This window comes from Aulonocara stuartgranti (assembly GCF_965226115.1).
Source record: "Aulonocara stuartgranti genome assembly, chromosome: 12".
Taxonomy (NCBI): domain Eukaryota; kingdom Metazoa; phylum Chordata; class Actinopteri; order Cichliformes; family Cichlidae; genus Aulonocara; species Aulonocara stuartgranti.
Window position 1 is genome coordinate 37,757,564 of NC_138948.1, and position 14,209 is coordinate 37,771,772.

General features: G+C 42.4%; 1 protein-coding gene and 1 long non-coding RNA gene across 3 annotated transcripts in view; one reads left to right on the forward strand and one right to left on the reverse strand.

Annotated features, from left to right (window-relative positions):
- The window catches only part of olfml2a (olfactomedin-like 2A), a 27,569-nt gene extending 19,662 nt beyond the window's left edge, over nt 1-7,907 (forward strand). For both annotated transcript variants that reach the window (XM_082553354.1, XM_082553353.1), the window contains exons 6-8: nt 2,794-3,093; nt 3,297-3,482; nt 5,547-7,907. In XM_082553354.1, the coding sequence (XP_082409480.1) occupies nt 2,794-3,093; nt 3,297-3,482; nt 5,547-6,151 (1,091 nt within the window). In that variant the 3' untranslated portion in view covers nt 6,152-7,907. The remainder of the gene's footprint in view (nt 1-2,793; nt 3,094-3,296; nt 3,483-5,546) is intronic.
- On the reverse strand, nt 6,715-13,921 carry LOC309718273. Its single transcript, XR_014279935.1, has 2 exons — nt 13,846-13,921; nt 6,715-8,207 (listed from the first exon to the last, which is right to left on the reverse strand). It is a non-coding gene; the product is annotated as an uncharacterized lncRNA (long non-coding RNA).
- Nucleotides 13,922-14,209: the final 288 nt, after the last annotated feature.

Consider the following 14,209-nt stretch of genomic DNA (forward strand, 5'->3'; position numbering starts at 1 on the left):
ACTGGCTTTGCTTTGACAGTCACCACCAAGCAGCACATCAAATACATCACATTTCTGCACATAATTTTCATGCACTGCAGTCAAATGTTTGTGCATTTTACAGATATTTCCCATTGTTGTTGTTATAGGAGTTGGGGTCATTATTCAAAAAAGCATTATGCATTACACATATTACTTAGAACATTTTAATGTAATGACATGAATATAGACATTGTCATTCTCATAATTAGCATTTAACAATATAAACTAATAAATGGTAAAAATGGTAAATGGCCTGTATTTATATAGCGCTTTACGAGTCCCTAAGGACCCCAAAGGACTTTACACATCCAGTCATCCACCCATTCACACACAGGTGATGGCAGCTACATTGTAGCCACAGCCACCCTGGGGCGCACTGACTAATAGGCTACAGTCCCAGAATCCAGCGCAAACCCCTGTCCTAATGAGGACACACGCATGGTCTTTGGCTGCTCGACTGCTGGGCTGGGGTCAGCTTGGCTAGCTCTTGGCTAGCTTAGTGTTAGCATGCTGTCTGTGTAGGTGCTTGTAAAAGCTGTTAGCAGCATAATGGTGTTGTTTCTGTCATGGATGCAGTTTGCACTTTACCATTGCGCTCTCATCCTTTTCTGCAATAAAAGTAAAAGCATGTCCATATCCACACTGTACACTGTTCCTAATTAAAATCACCTGACTGCAGCACAAGTGCAAGTGGAACCAATAAGCAGATTGATGGGCAGGCAGACTAAGACACACCGTATCAATACCATATGTGCCATATAAGTTAATGCTATAACTATGAGCACAGGAAACAGCGCTGGTTACAAAGAGCAAATGTGAAACACTTTCAAAGTAAACGTCGGTGTTTTCACAAACATGTGGCTAACGAGCTATCTACTCTGTGTGGTATTACAGGTAAGGCTGGATCAGGTGACCCTGAATCATCCCCTAGTTAAGCCTCAGGTTGTGGGGGCATTTCATGTGGTCTATTGAGCACACTTTATTACTTCCTACATTTCTCAAACTCCAGCCATTATTTCAAACACCTGTCATAATGTCGTCACTGTGTTTTTGCAGGGGAACATCCGAATAAAAACAAACAAAAAACTATAACAGAATTACTGCAGTTTGAATTAAATTGACATTCTGATCTATTCTTCTCTAGCTCTCACCTTAAATACTGAACTCTCCCTCCTTTTCCACTTCTCTTTTATGAACAGTGTTCTCATCTTTAGCCATGAGAATGTGGATATTGAGAAGAATTTTTCATGGTTATTGGCTTCCCGTCTTTCTAAAGCTTCATCCGGGTGTTCTGGTAGAAATAACATAAACTGAAGGGATCTTTACCAATCACTTTATTTCAAACCGTGATTTTTGGAGTAATTAAAAGCTCTGAGGTGCCCCCTTATGGTCAAATGTATAATAATAACGAAGACATTTAATAATCCTCGATGGATCTATGATGTTTGAAACATTCATTGCCAACTGCAAGATTTTTCATAATATAATAACCCAGAAGTTATCTTTAATTGGCACCTTATCTACTTTAGTATGGGCTTTCTTTGTCTTCACACTGACAACAGTGTGCTAGTATAGTCAAGCATATGTTATTTAATGCTTGATGCTTGGTTTTTGTTTTAGTTAAGCATCAGGATTTTAACGCTCATACAGCATTTAATGATCTCTACTCTAGAACTTCAGAATAGGCACAACACTCCATCGTACCCAACAAAGAGGACTGAAACAACTGATATGGGTAGTTTTGGTTAAACAGGTAAACAGTTTATTTCATATCCTGTCTCAGACAGCATTATTCAGAATCATTCATACAGAATTTGCCTTTGATGTGAACTTCTGGAGCACTGCAGGCTGTTACATTTGTCCCTTTATCAACGTGCATGTGCCACGATCCATGGTTTAAAAACTCTTGGTAAAACTCAATATACCTACCTAGCCCAAAAGTAACCATCGCCAAAACAACCCAAAAAACTGTTTGTTTACAGCTATAAATAGCTAACGTCTCCTGTCACCACACAGCCTGAGGGATGCCTTTCCTTGTTTTGCAGTCTCACTGGAGTCTTTATTTGCAATGAAAGCTAACTGTGGAGTTTTAGTGTTGGACGTTTTTCACAGCGTCACAGAAGTCACTATATTTAGTTACATAAAGACGAGCAAACAGTGTTAGTGTTGCTTCTTTAATATACAAATGATTCAACTGGAAGTTAGTTATATTAGTTATAGTTGTACTTGTGTGACTTCAAATCAGTTTGTCAGCAGCTAGCTTGCAGAGCAGGTTTAGCACTCTTAAATTTATGTTTGTGTTTTCAGCTACATATTTTTATCCAGTAACATTTTACTCTTTAGACACAAATTAATGCAGTAGCAGACTGAGCCCTGACCAGTTTGGACATGCGGAGAGAATCTCCTGTGGTGTCTGGCACTGGGATATTAGCAGAAAAATATTTTGGTTCTGTGGGTTGAAGGGTGGATCGGGCTTGAACCAGAACAAGTCTGGAAACAAGCCTCGTTCCAACTGTGATCACAGGAGTGTACAGATTTAGATCCGGAGACTTTTGCCTCATATTCATGTTCAGTCTACTGCTGGTTGCAGCGTGAGGGGAACACCACGTTCACTCAGAGTTAAATGCAATAATAAAATTAATCCAATAACTTCAACTACTTAAATGTTGTATTAATACAAAGTAAATTACTCAGTATGTAATCTATAGAAGTTTATAAAGGAATGTTTCTGTTCGATCGTGTCACTTTGTGTGCTTCTGCCCTCCATTTCAGACCATTCTGCCAAAACATACACAGTCCATCACGTCACAGAAAACCAGTCTGAGGACAGAGAAGCTGAGCTAGTCCTTGAAACTGTCGAGTCCACTGTGGCTGAACCCACTGAAACCACAGCAGCTCCAACCACTACAACTACAACCACCACCACTACCACCAGCGGCACACCTTCCACCACCTCGGTACCCACTACCGTGTCCACTCAGAGTGCACCAGCATCTGAAAGACCAGCTCCGACTATCATGCTAATGCTCGACAACTCCAATAACAACAGCCGACCCAGTCTCCACAGAGCAGGTGAGTCATGAATCCTCACTGAGCTCAGCATGCTCTGGGTTTCAGGCTTTTGACTCCAGTAACACAGACGATTATAGCAGCAGAAAATTGGGTCATTCTCTCTGCCAACACATGTCTGTGCGTGAAATTGATTTAAGCCCATGGTAATCAAGTCACTCTCTGCCAGGCGTACACGGTGAATGTTCTGCTTATGTTACTTTCAGGAAAGATCCTCAACTGTGAGGGGACTTTAGCATCGATTGAACTGCCAGAGAAGCAGCACAGTTATGGGCGCAATGAGGGTGCCTGGATGAAGGATCCCCTGGCCAAGGATTCCAAGATCTACGTCACTAACTATTACTATGGCAACAACCTCGTGGAGTTCCGGAACCTGGACAACTTCAAACAAGGTGACAGTACTCTGTACAACACCGCCATCACTTCTATTATGCCTCTGCATCCTCAGCCCATGACTAAGCTAATAACATTTATTGTCCTGCACCTATCCGAGACCCAAAGCCTGGATAAAAAAACAGACAAATAAATTATTACTTTAATCGTGTTCTCACCTTTATGTATGCCTTGATGAGCTTGAGCAGCCACTACAATCAGGGTGAAAATAATTCTTTAGAAATGTAAAGTTAGCCATGTCTTAGTCTGTGCTGCAGTGTTCACGAACAGATACTTTTACTGCGTCTTTTAAATGATGTGATCCCAACAGGTGATCGTGGCTCAAGAGTTGGGTGTTCTTGTAATCGGAAGGTTGCCGGTTCGAGCCCCGGCTTGCACAGTCTCGGTAATTGTGTCCTTGGGCAAGACACTTCACCTACCGCCTACTGGTGATGGCCAGAGGGGCCGATGGCGCGATATGGCAGCCTCACTTCTGTCAGTCTGCCCCAGGGCAGCTGTGCCTCCACCAGTGTATGAATGTGAGAGTGAATGAATAGTGGTGTTGTAAAGCGCTTTGAGGGCCCCGAAAAGCGCAATATAAATGCAATCCATTATTAACATACTTGTGTAACTGCTTTAACTAATAGCTGTTTTTTGTTCTAACATTTGTGACACTGATTCATGCTGATAATCCAATGAGCTCTGTGAGATTGATGAGATCTGTGGAATGTAGGCTGCTTGGTTGCTTCATGGCTCCAGTGGGTGGGAAAATCCACTCCTTTTACATCCAAATCAACAGAGGAATTGGATTACACTCTCTAAGAGAGTTAAGATGATCTCCCCTTTTAGGATTTGACTTGTTGATCTAGATGTGGTTGGACAATGGGCTTTCTAAACACACTTACATGTCAGGCGTCCTGCAGCGTGGTGAGCTCAGAGCTGTGTGCGGATGACTAGGTATCTTGGTGAGTGGCGGTGATGCCTGCTGTTCCTTGACATGTGCTCTGGCCTTTCCTTTGAACTGGGCACAGCAGAGGAGGATTACGTGTATGGCCTCAGGGATGGGCCTAGTGTGTGTGCACATGTGTATGAAGGGGAACGGGGTGGGGGACGCACTGTTTTTGTCCTTCACTGGCCCTCAGTTATCATCATTATCAAAATTAGACATGTGGTTGAAAGGTTAGGATAGCAGTTGGGGAAATTATATATACAGCAGAGGATGTGAAAGCTAATTAGTCACTCCATTGCAACATGAAGATGTATCAGTCGGTTACATCTCTATTTTCTATACATTGTAACATATTTAATGTGTCTTCCAAAATCTCCTGTCCTGGACAATTAAAATGATAATAAAGCATACTATTGTATCTATTAAGTTCATAAATACAGAATCAAAGCTGAATTGGTAAAAAAAGGAATTTGGAATTTATATACTGAGCAACAAAAACTCTTAAAATCATGAAATTAGATGTACTCGTTGTTACTTTAAATATAGACATGACATATGCTAATGCAGCCGAGCTCCAGTGTTAAGTACAACCTCAGGCGCCGGTTTAGCTCAGTGCGTTGAGCGGACGACTACACGCCATGTAGCTGTGAGCAGCCGGCCCGGGTTTGGGTCCGGCCCTTTGCTGCATGTCTGCCCCTGCTCTCCTGTCTTTTCTTCACTGAGTCTATCAAAGCTGAAAAAGGCCAAAAAAAGTACAACTTCTCACCACCAGTGCATTGAGGGTTAGGGTTGAAAAAACCCACCCAATGAAGTCGCTTACTTTCAATATTTCATTGTAGCTTTGGTTAAAAAGTTTTCTATTTGGATGTTCTGTGGAAAAGTCGTATAAAAAGGGCTGGACAGTAACTTAATCCAGACCCTGTGTCTGTCTGGTGAGTTACTAGCAATCTAGTAGATTTTGAGAGGTTGACTAGAAGTAAACATAATCTGTTCTTTATATATATGCAGTGCAGCAGTCTTGAGTTTTTGGACTCGATGCAGGAAAAAGTGCTGCTCATTGGCAAAGGAGACTTAGGACTATGGTTACCTGCTAAATAAGCAAAAGCTAACGTTTGAATCTTCCCGTTTACCTCAGGGCGCTGGAGCAACCTGTTCAAACTGCCTTACAACTGGATAGGCACAGGTCACGTGGTTTACAACGGAGCTTTCTACTATAACCGGGCCTTCACCAAGAACATCATCAAGTACGACCTGAGGATGCGCTACGTGGCAGCGTGGACACAGCTGCACGATGTCGTCTATGAGGACACCACCCCCTGGAAGTGGAGGGGCCACTCCGACATTGATTTTGCAGTGGATGAAAGTGGACTGTGGGTAATCTATCCTTCTGTTGACTATGACTACAATGACCAAGAGGTGATCGTCATCAGTAAACTCGATCCAGGAGACCTGTCCTTAAAAAAGGAGACCACCTACACAACGGGCCTCAAGAGGAACTCTTATGGAAACTGCTTCATCATCTGTGGCGTTTTGTATGCTGTCAATGTGTACAACCAGAAAGAAGGTGAAGTGAGCTATGCTTATGACACCCACACCAACACTGAAGCCATCCCACGTCTGCCCTTTACCAACGAGTACTCCTTCACCACCCAGATTGACTACAACCCAAAGGAAAAGCTTTTGTACGCCTGGGACAATGGCCACCAGGTCACATATCGGGTGAACTTTGTTGACGAGTGAGTGTAGTTAGTTTGCGCTACAGATTTGCTAACAGTAGACTCACCTGCGTGCCACCTAAATGGAAAGAAGATTCTTAGTATTCGACAACCTAGAAGCAGCCATATTGGACTCAACGGGACAAAGGACGAACTTACACCAGCCTTCCAGTACGATGCACGCTATTCAAACAGCAGACCTCAAAGTGTACCAAGAAGCACATCTGCCTCCAACATGTATTGGGATATGACTGTACAATATGTTAATAGCAAGGACAGGGAACAGTGGAAATAATCTCACTAGTTCAGTTAAAGTTGACAAGAAGCTCAGAGATGTTCACTTATCAAATGTCAGCAGGCTGGCAGGCTTTACTCCAGAGAAAGTTTCAAATAGACAGCTTTGTTTGTTTCTTCATCACACAGACACTCAAAATGAGTACATTTTGAAGCAGTGTGCATGTGCTGTGCAAGTCATTCCTCCAGTTTATTGACCGAATTCTCCACTCCTAACTCGATTACACTGTCAAAGGTGGAAGAACATTCCTCTTGTTTTGCATGACTCATATTAACTTTGGCTAAACTTTTGTAAGGCAGTGCCAACCTATTAACCGGTGCTTTTCAACAGTTCAGAATGATAGATCATAATAGATTAGCTTAGCTTTAGTCATAAATGTTTCTTTATAAATCTTAGTATAACTTGCTCTTAAAAGCAGGCGTAGTATTTATGGTGTTATATACTCAGTTACATAAGTCCATTGCGTCTCTTAGAAAACTCCAAGTAATGTCCTGATATTATTCCGGAGATCATTTTGGCATGTTTTAGAAGCAGGATAGGAACCTGTGGCGGGACATCACAGAGAGGAGGGCCCAGTAACACTTGTAACATAAAGAATAAAATAGTTTGGCCTTCATCGGTGCCACAAGTCCAACCTGGTTAGGTATTAACTTGCTATCTATGGTAATTCACCAGTTAGCCAACAACAGATGTGCTGATGAACTTTACAATGAAAGATCGGCTTCTGCCACCAACATCTCAGCAAGTGTTTGCTATCCAAGATTCCACCACCTGTATGAAAGGGTTGTCAGGCTCCCCCCTTTAGCATTTAACTCAACCAATGAGATTATTTCTGTCTCTACAGTTCTGCTTTTGTGAAATACTTTCTCTTCACTTTGCCATCTTATCCATCCCGAGACCGAGCGCTTTGATCGTGACTCCACTTTGATTGTCGGTCCGACTTCACGGTGCTTCCTGTCTCTTTGATGTTGTTTTGAGGGATGTGTCAAATATGAAAGATAAAACAAATAATGTACACAAAGTTTTTTGTATATATTTTCAGGAGTGTGTTTGACAATAGCATGCCGCTTTCTCTTTCCATGGATCTGGTTACATTTCTGTATAAAAGAAATATCAAGCTTTACTCACTTTAATGACAACTCTATGACCACTATTGAGTATTTTTTTATAACAGCGGAAAGGAATAAGTGTGATCAGTCACCATTAGCTGTGCCGTCTTCATTAAAACATGAATGTTTTGTCTTTTGTTTGTTTTGACAACATATACTGAGGATTATAAGCTTTAAAGCCCATGAGGTAACTCTTTATAGAAGATTGTGTTCGTGTTTGCTTCATCTCGGAGCTCTGCAAGTTCAGTCATAACCGTAATGCCATTTGCAGTGATTAGTTCAAGTCTTTATACAGATATGTTATGCAACATGAACATAGCACTTACAACCTGCTGTGTGTGTCTTTGCCATGAAATAAAATTTCCATTATAACCGTTTGTCGTAAACCTCGTAAATCCCTCCACAGCGACCAGTTAAACCCCACGGCAGGACTCGCCCCTCCCTCTGCACCTCCTCTTGAAGGCTGATGACCACCAGTGACTCAGATCTTCTGATTTCTGGAGAACATCGCTCTCATGAGCTGTGTTTAGTTCTTGGGTAAAGTTCACCATGCTGCACTTGATCTGAAGTCCCAAAATACAGCATAAGGAGCCCCAGGTCATGGTAATAAGGGCCTGCTGTCTGCATCTTGGCTGCAGATTTAAACATTTCCGATTCGAGCTCCACGTCATGCAATTCTAGAGGGAGACACAGAAATAAACTGAGCTGAATGATGGGTGTGGTACTTTCATGCATGTGGTCTTCATTTTGTTGGTGAACTCAGATGTTCATTTTTACGCCCGTATAGCGAGGTTCATTAACGGGTGTAAGAAAAGCCTGTAGCTTTGATGAGTACGGCACTAATAGTGTGTCCAGTCCTGAACTCTGTCACAAATCTGAACATGTTGTGATGGAATAATGATGTCCACACATGCTGTAGTGATGAATGCTGACAATTTGAAATCAGGATAAATCTTGACTTGCTCCTGCTCATGTCAGCCTCCCGATTATTAGCATCATGTAGCATCGTGGCGTCACGGTACCTCTACTAGAAAACCTTTGGTCTCCTATGTTGCACTGTGGAGCCAGAAATTATACTATTGAGCAATAACATTAATGTGGATGGGTGGAATTGATTTCATTTAAGGTGGCACTCCCCCTTACAGGCCTCCACTGTACCGCGGCCTTTCTTCACTAAGAGGAACTTCCTTTGCGTGATTCAAGCACATTTAAAGATACACACCCAGCCCTGCAACAATTTATCTGGACCTCTGTGTAAACATAAAGGCATACACATCCATGCATAACTCAGCTGAACACGCCCGAGAGTGTAGAAGACAAACATATGAACTCTGGCGTTAATCTTTAGTCCTAGAATAACACCATACCCTAAGCACGCCCCTCAAATTCAAAGGTATAAAGCAAAACTCTTCGTGATGACAGACTGAATCAGTCCAAATGCTTTAGCAGCAGGGATGTGTTTGATAATGTAGTCCAACCCAATCTTCACCCTGTGCATTCAACAAACATGTTTTATTTTTTTGAATTTTCATGTTTGGGACACAAAAAGCTTTTACCGAAATAAAAACTGTCCAACTCCGGCTTTGTTCTGCTGATGATTAGAAGACGAGAGAATAAACGACGGGATGGTTGGCGAGCTGTGGATTTGTGATTTGCACACAATAGTATGGCTGCGTCTTCTTCCAAAAAGAAATGTAGATCCCTGCCATGTGACAGATCTTTCAAGTTAAGCTTTAAGTTATTAGCAGAAGACAGAAAAGTTAAAGTATGCAACATATTGCAAACACATTCGTGCTCAAAATAAAGTGTAAACGGAAATAGGACTCACGACTGCTCAAGTGTAAAGAACGGCAATGTGTCTTCAATTAAAACCCTTTTGGGTTATTTCCTGTTGCAGAAAGAAAAGGTCAGCGGAACAGGATGTAAGAGCAGAGAGGGGACAGTGAGTATGTGGCACCAGCCTTTCTAGAGATGCACTGAAATGTGTAATGAATCAGTCCTCTTTCTATCCCCCAAGCTTCATGAAATCCTCTTTAATACTGAGTAACCATCCAATTATGAAGCACTTCTCTGAGCTCGTCTAAGAGAACTGGCACACACTCAATAATGTCCCATGTTCTCTGCAAAGGGGGGCTTCCCTGAGGTTTAGGCAGTGAGAAGCACACCAAAGAAGGCCATTGTGTTACACACAATGAAGGCCTTTGGAAACTATGGAGGAGGAGAGGTTGTGTCAGGATCTCGCATCAACATTTTGTAGGCGAAACACAGACAAAGATGTTCTGAAACACCCACTGATTTTGGCATGTGAGGATGATGACTAGATAACAGGTAGTCTGGCACACACAGAGATAAATAAAAGAAACAAACGGAGCTGTCGAGTCCCTTTCCAAATCTATCAAACGTCTCTGGCAAGGAAAGAAGCCCAATCTGTTGGTTGTGTGAGGGGAGTATGCATCTGTCAGTAATCAGGAACAACAGAGCTGTGCAGCATCCGGACTTTAATAAATCACTGAAGTAATATTACATAAATAAGAAGATAAAGTGAACATTTAGCAATGTCTTGCTTCATATTCATTATTGTGCATTAAAGCAAGCTGTACAGTCAGCATGTTGCCAAAGCCTCTTGGAGATCAGGGCATGTGTGTGCCAGATCTTTCTAGTAAACCATTTACATTCTTGGTTTCTAGAATTTGTTTTCTTTGTATCTGTTCAATGAGCTCAAGCTCGAGTTTAATCTCTTAACACCCAAGATACATTTTAATACCCGCCTAGACTTAGGGTAGGATTTTACCAATGATGAGAACGTGGACCCAAAGAGGCAGAACGAGACACGGACAGGCTGACACGCCAAACACAGAAACTATTTAGAAAAAGTCTCACAGGGAAATGTTTGTGTGGGACAGAACTATAGAGCTGAAACTATTCACGGGAGGGAGGAAACATGTAACACAGGCGTAGGGCTTCTGGAATGGAAAGAGAGAACGATTAGCTGAGAAGGGGAAACCGGGGTGAGGATGAACTAAATAACCTAACACCAAGTGACTTATTTTAAAAGTAGGTGGAGAGCGTCCCGGGAGTGGAACGGCTGCAGGTGGCTGGGTGAGCATCCTTGACGACTGTGCAGGAATTGAGAGATGGACCTGGGAATGTCCAACAGCCCAAGACGAGGGAGGCGGGAGGGCAGGCAGGTGAGCAGAGTGAAGCTGAGCATGTGTCCAGGATCCAAATATCCAGAGAGACCACTGTTCAGACCGGAAATGTTTCCGTAGCAACACTAGAGGCACAGGCAGAAACAAGACGAGACATAAAAAACAAAGAATGCAAGAACCAGAGTGAGCTAACTGGTACTAACTGGTCAGCAGACAAACTGTTGGAAGGCAGATAAGCTGCTGGCCTTCAACACTGGCTGGTGATGGCTGGACTGCTGTTAGGTGAGCCCACCAGGTGTGTTGATGAGAGCCCAAAGGCGGGGCTGCGAGTGAAAACAAGGAAAAAACACAGCCACTCACCCAGCCTGACACCTTCCAGCCTTTTTCATCGGGGTGGAGACAAAACGTCTGTGAACTCATATGAAGTGTCACTTGTTTATCAATTCCTAAAACAAACTGACTAAAGAGCCCACGGTAACAGAGTCTGAGCCCGTCACGGTCAGTCGCACTTACTGTTTATATCAGAGTTTATTAGTTCACTGTGCTTCTCCCTGTTTTCCTTTTGTAGCCACATTTCCCTGTTTGTTTATCGTTCTGTAACTTCTGTTGTCCTTTGCCAGTTAGTTTTCTTCCCTCGTGTCTTTCCTTCAGACTTGGTCCGAGCGTCTCTCAGCCTCCCTGCCAGTGATGAATGGCAGGCTTTGTGAAAAACTGAAACATCGGAATCAACTGTGCAGAATTGCATCAAGGATTCAAAGCAATCTCACACCCAGCTCCACTTGTTGGAAACTGATGCTGTCATCACATTTCAATAACGCTACTTTGTGTAATAATAGCAAAGACAAATGTTGCACAATTCTAAACAAAGCAATATTTATACCTGACTAAAGATAAGAAGAAATGAGAAAAACAGCTATGAACAAGGTAATAAAAAAGGAAAATGAACAATGTGCTTTTGTAGATGAGGCTCAGAAAAACTATTCATAAAACAAGTTGAACAAAAGCTGCCGTAGTTCTTAAATTAGGCTGAACCGGCTTCATTTCTGTTAATTATTGTCCCAGCCTTGAAAAACAACCCTCAAAGATTTGCAGCATTGCAGAAATCTGAAAGTTGTGCTCCTGGAGTTATATTTATATTTACCAACAGTCAGTAAACCAATCACTTATACACAAAACATTTCAGCCACACTACTTAAAACAGTTAGTTTTACATTGTTTTAGTTTGTTGATTATGTAGATGTTTCATTTAGGAGAACAAAAGTCCCTAAAATTACTCTGGTTTACAGAAACCACAGAATTACTGTAGTGTGCTTATAAGCCGATAGATTTAATGGAATACAATGGTACAGATATTTACTGTAGAAATAGAATGGTTGAGCTATGAATTGTGTGGTAACATACAATTAGAGGGTGTACTTATCTCTATTGGATTAATCAGCTACAGCAGCTGTTTATGGGAAATTTTGACCAGCCTTAGAGAAGCGTATTCGTGAGACGCTGCTGCTCGATGAGGAGCCCCGGCTCACAGTCTCCTCTCTAAATGAAGTCAGGACTCTGTGCAGGGCAGTCAAGCTCATCCACACCAAACTTGCTTAACTATGTCTTTGTGCACTGTTGCACAGTCATGCTGGACCAGGAAGTAGCCATCCCCAAACTGTTCACTCAAATTGAAATGTGACAAATGTCTTTGTATGCTGAAGCATTAAGAATTCCTTGCACTGGAACTAAGGAGCCAAGCCCAACTTTGGAAAAACAACCATAATCCACCAAACCTTACACTTGGCACAGTGCAGCCAGACAAGTACCTGTCTCCACTGCTCCAGAGTCCAGTGACAGTGTGCTTTACACCACTGCATCCGACACTTTGCATTACGCTTGGTGATGTACGGCTTGGATGCAGCTGCTCGGCCATGGGAACCGATTGCATGAAGCTCTCTACTCACATGAAGCTCGGAGGTCTGCAGCAACTGACTCTGCAGAAAGTTGCTCTGTGCACTATGCACCTGCTGACCCTGCTCTTTGGTTTTATGTGGCCTACCACATTGTGGCTGAGTTGCTGTCATTCCCTGTAATATAACTATTATATAACCACATGTTTATTTGGCTTAAATGTTACTGAGATTAAAAATGATATTTCTGAGACTAGAAGAAGGCAGCAGACATTTTAGATCCACACCAGAAAACTCCTGATTATGTTAATCTGACCAAGAATCTAAATCAATCAAAGTACTGGGGGTAAAAATGTTTCGATATTTTAGCAGGACAGCTGATCATTCACCTTCCAGTTGTCTTAGCCTATGTGGTGTTGTTTGTCATGTTACTCCTGCACATCTCCCCACTCATTCTTATGAATCTTACTCAGTTGCAATAAAATTATTCTCAAATAGAGAGTACAAACAAACCAATTAATGCCCTTTTTCCAGTGTTTGGACAACGATTATCTGATGTGATTTCAGTCCTTGTGCATAACTTTTATATGAAGCTAAAGTGCAAACCACAAACCATCTACTGCTGCTTATATACAACCCCTGTTAAGACAACATGCTAGCATAAAGCTACCAGGAAAAAAGCCTGGAGCTGAATTTATGTTGATCCAAACAGCCGAAGCTGTCCAGCAGGTAACAGACGCAGTGATGAGCTGCAGGCTTGTAGCAGATGAATCCCTGTAGGCACTGTGACGTCTTCAGCCTTGCTGTTGGGTTTGTGTTTATATTTCTACACTCAAACAATGATCTTGTGTATGACTGTGTGCCTCAGAGCACCATGTTGTACAGTAATGCAGTGCATTTTTTTAAGTAACAGGTGATGTGTAATACATTCCTTTTCTGTCATGGCTACAGATTTAATGCACCCAGAAAGCACGCCATCACAAGGAACCTCACAGTAAAGGTTTATTTACACATTCATTCATTAAGGTGAACAGAGACTTGGAAGAAGGACTCACAATAAACGACTGGCACTCAGAGTCTATAAAGAGGAACGGGGAGAGTTAGCACGGGCTGCAGGTGTCACAGAGACTGGAGGGAACCAGTTTGAACTGGGAGACGTAGAAATCAGGGTGAAATAGATGCCAGATGGATTCATCACGTTGCCAACAACAAAAGGACCAAGATATCTGGTTTTGAGTTTACGGTCATGGCTTTAGAAGATAAAAATACTTTCTGACCTGAATGATGTCGTGAGTCTGTGGCTCTCCTATTGGTTAACGCATTGGTTCCAATCAGCAGTCGTGTGTAGGGCCTCCTGGTGCTGGTGGACCTAAACTGATGACGCAGTGATCTGAGCAACAGGCTTGGATCAGACAGGCTTCAAAGGGAGATGGATGCAAGTGTGTTATAAAGTGTGATTAGTGCCGGTGATGCAACGATTCCTGTTTTTTTCCCAGTCCATGGTCAGACCTCCCGTACGTTTCAGCTGTCAGATTTCTTCAGTTCTGCACTGATAAGGAGACGACTTGGCACAGAAGGAAATATCAACCTGGACAGTCAAGTTCATCAGCTTCTCCAAATTCTCAAACTCCCGTCTCGTAG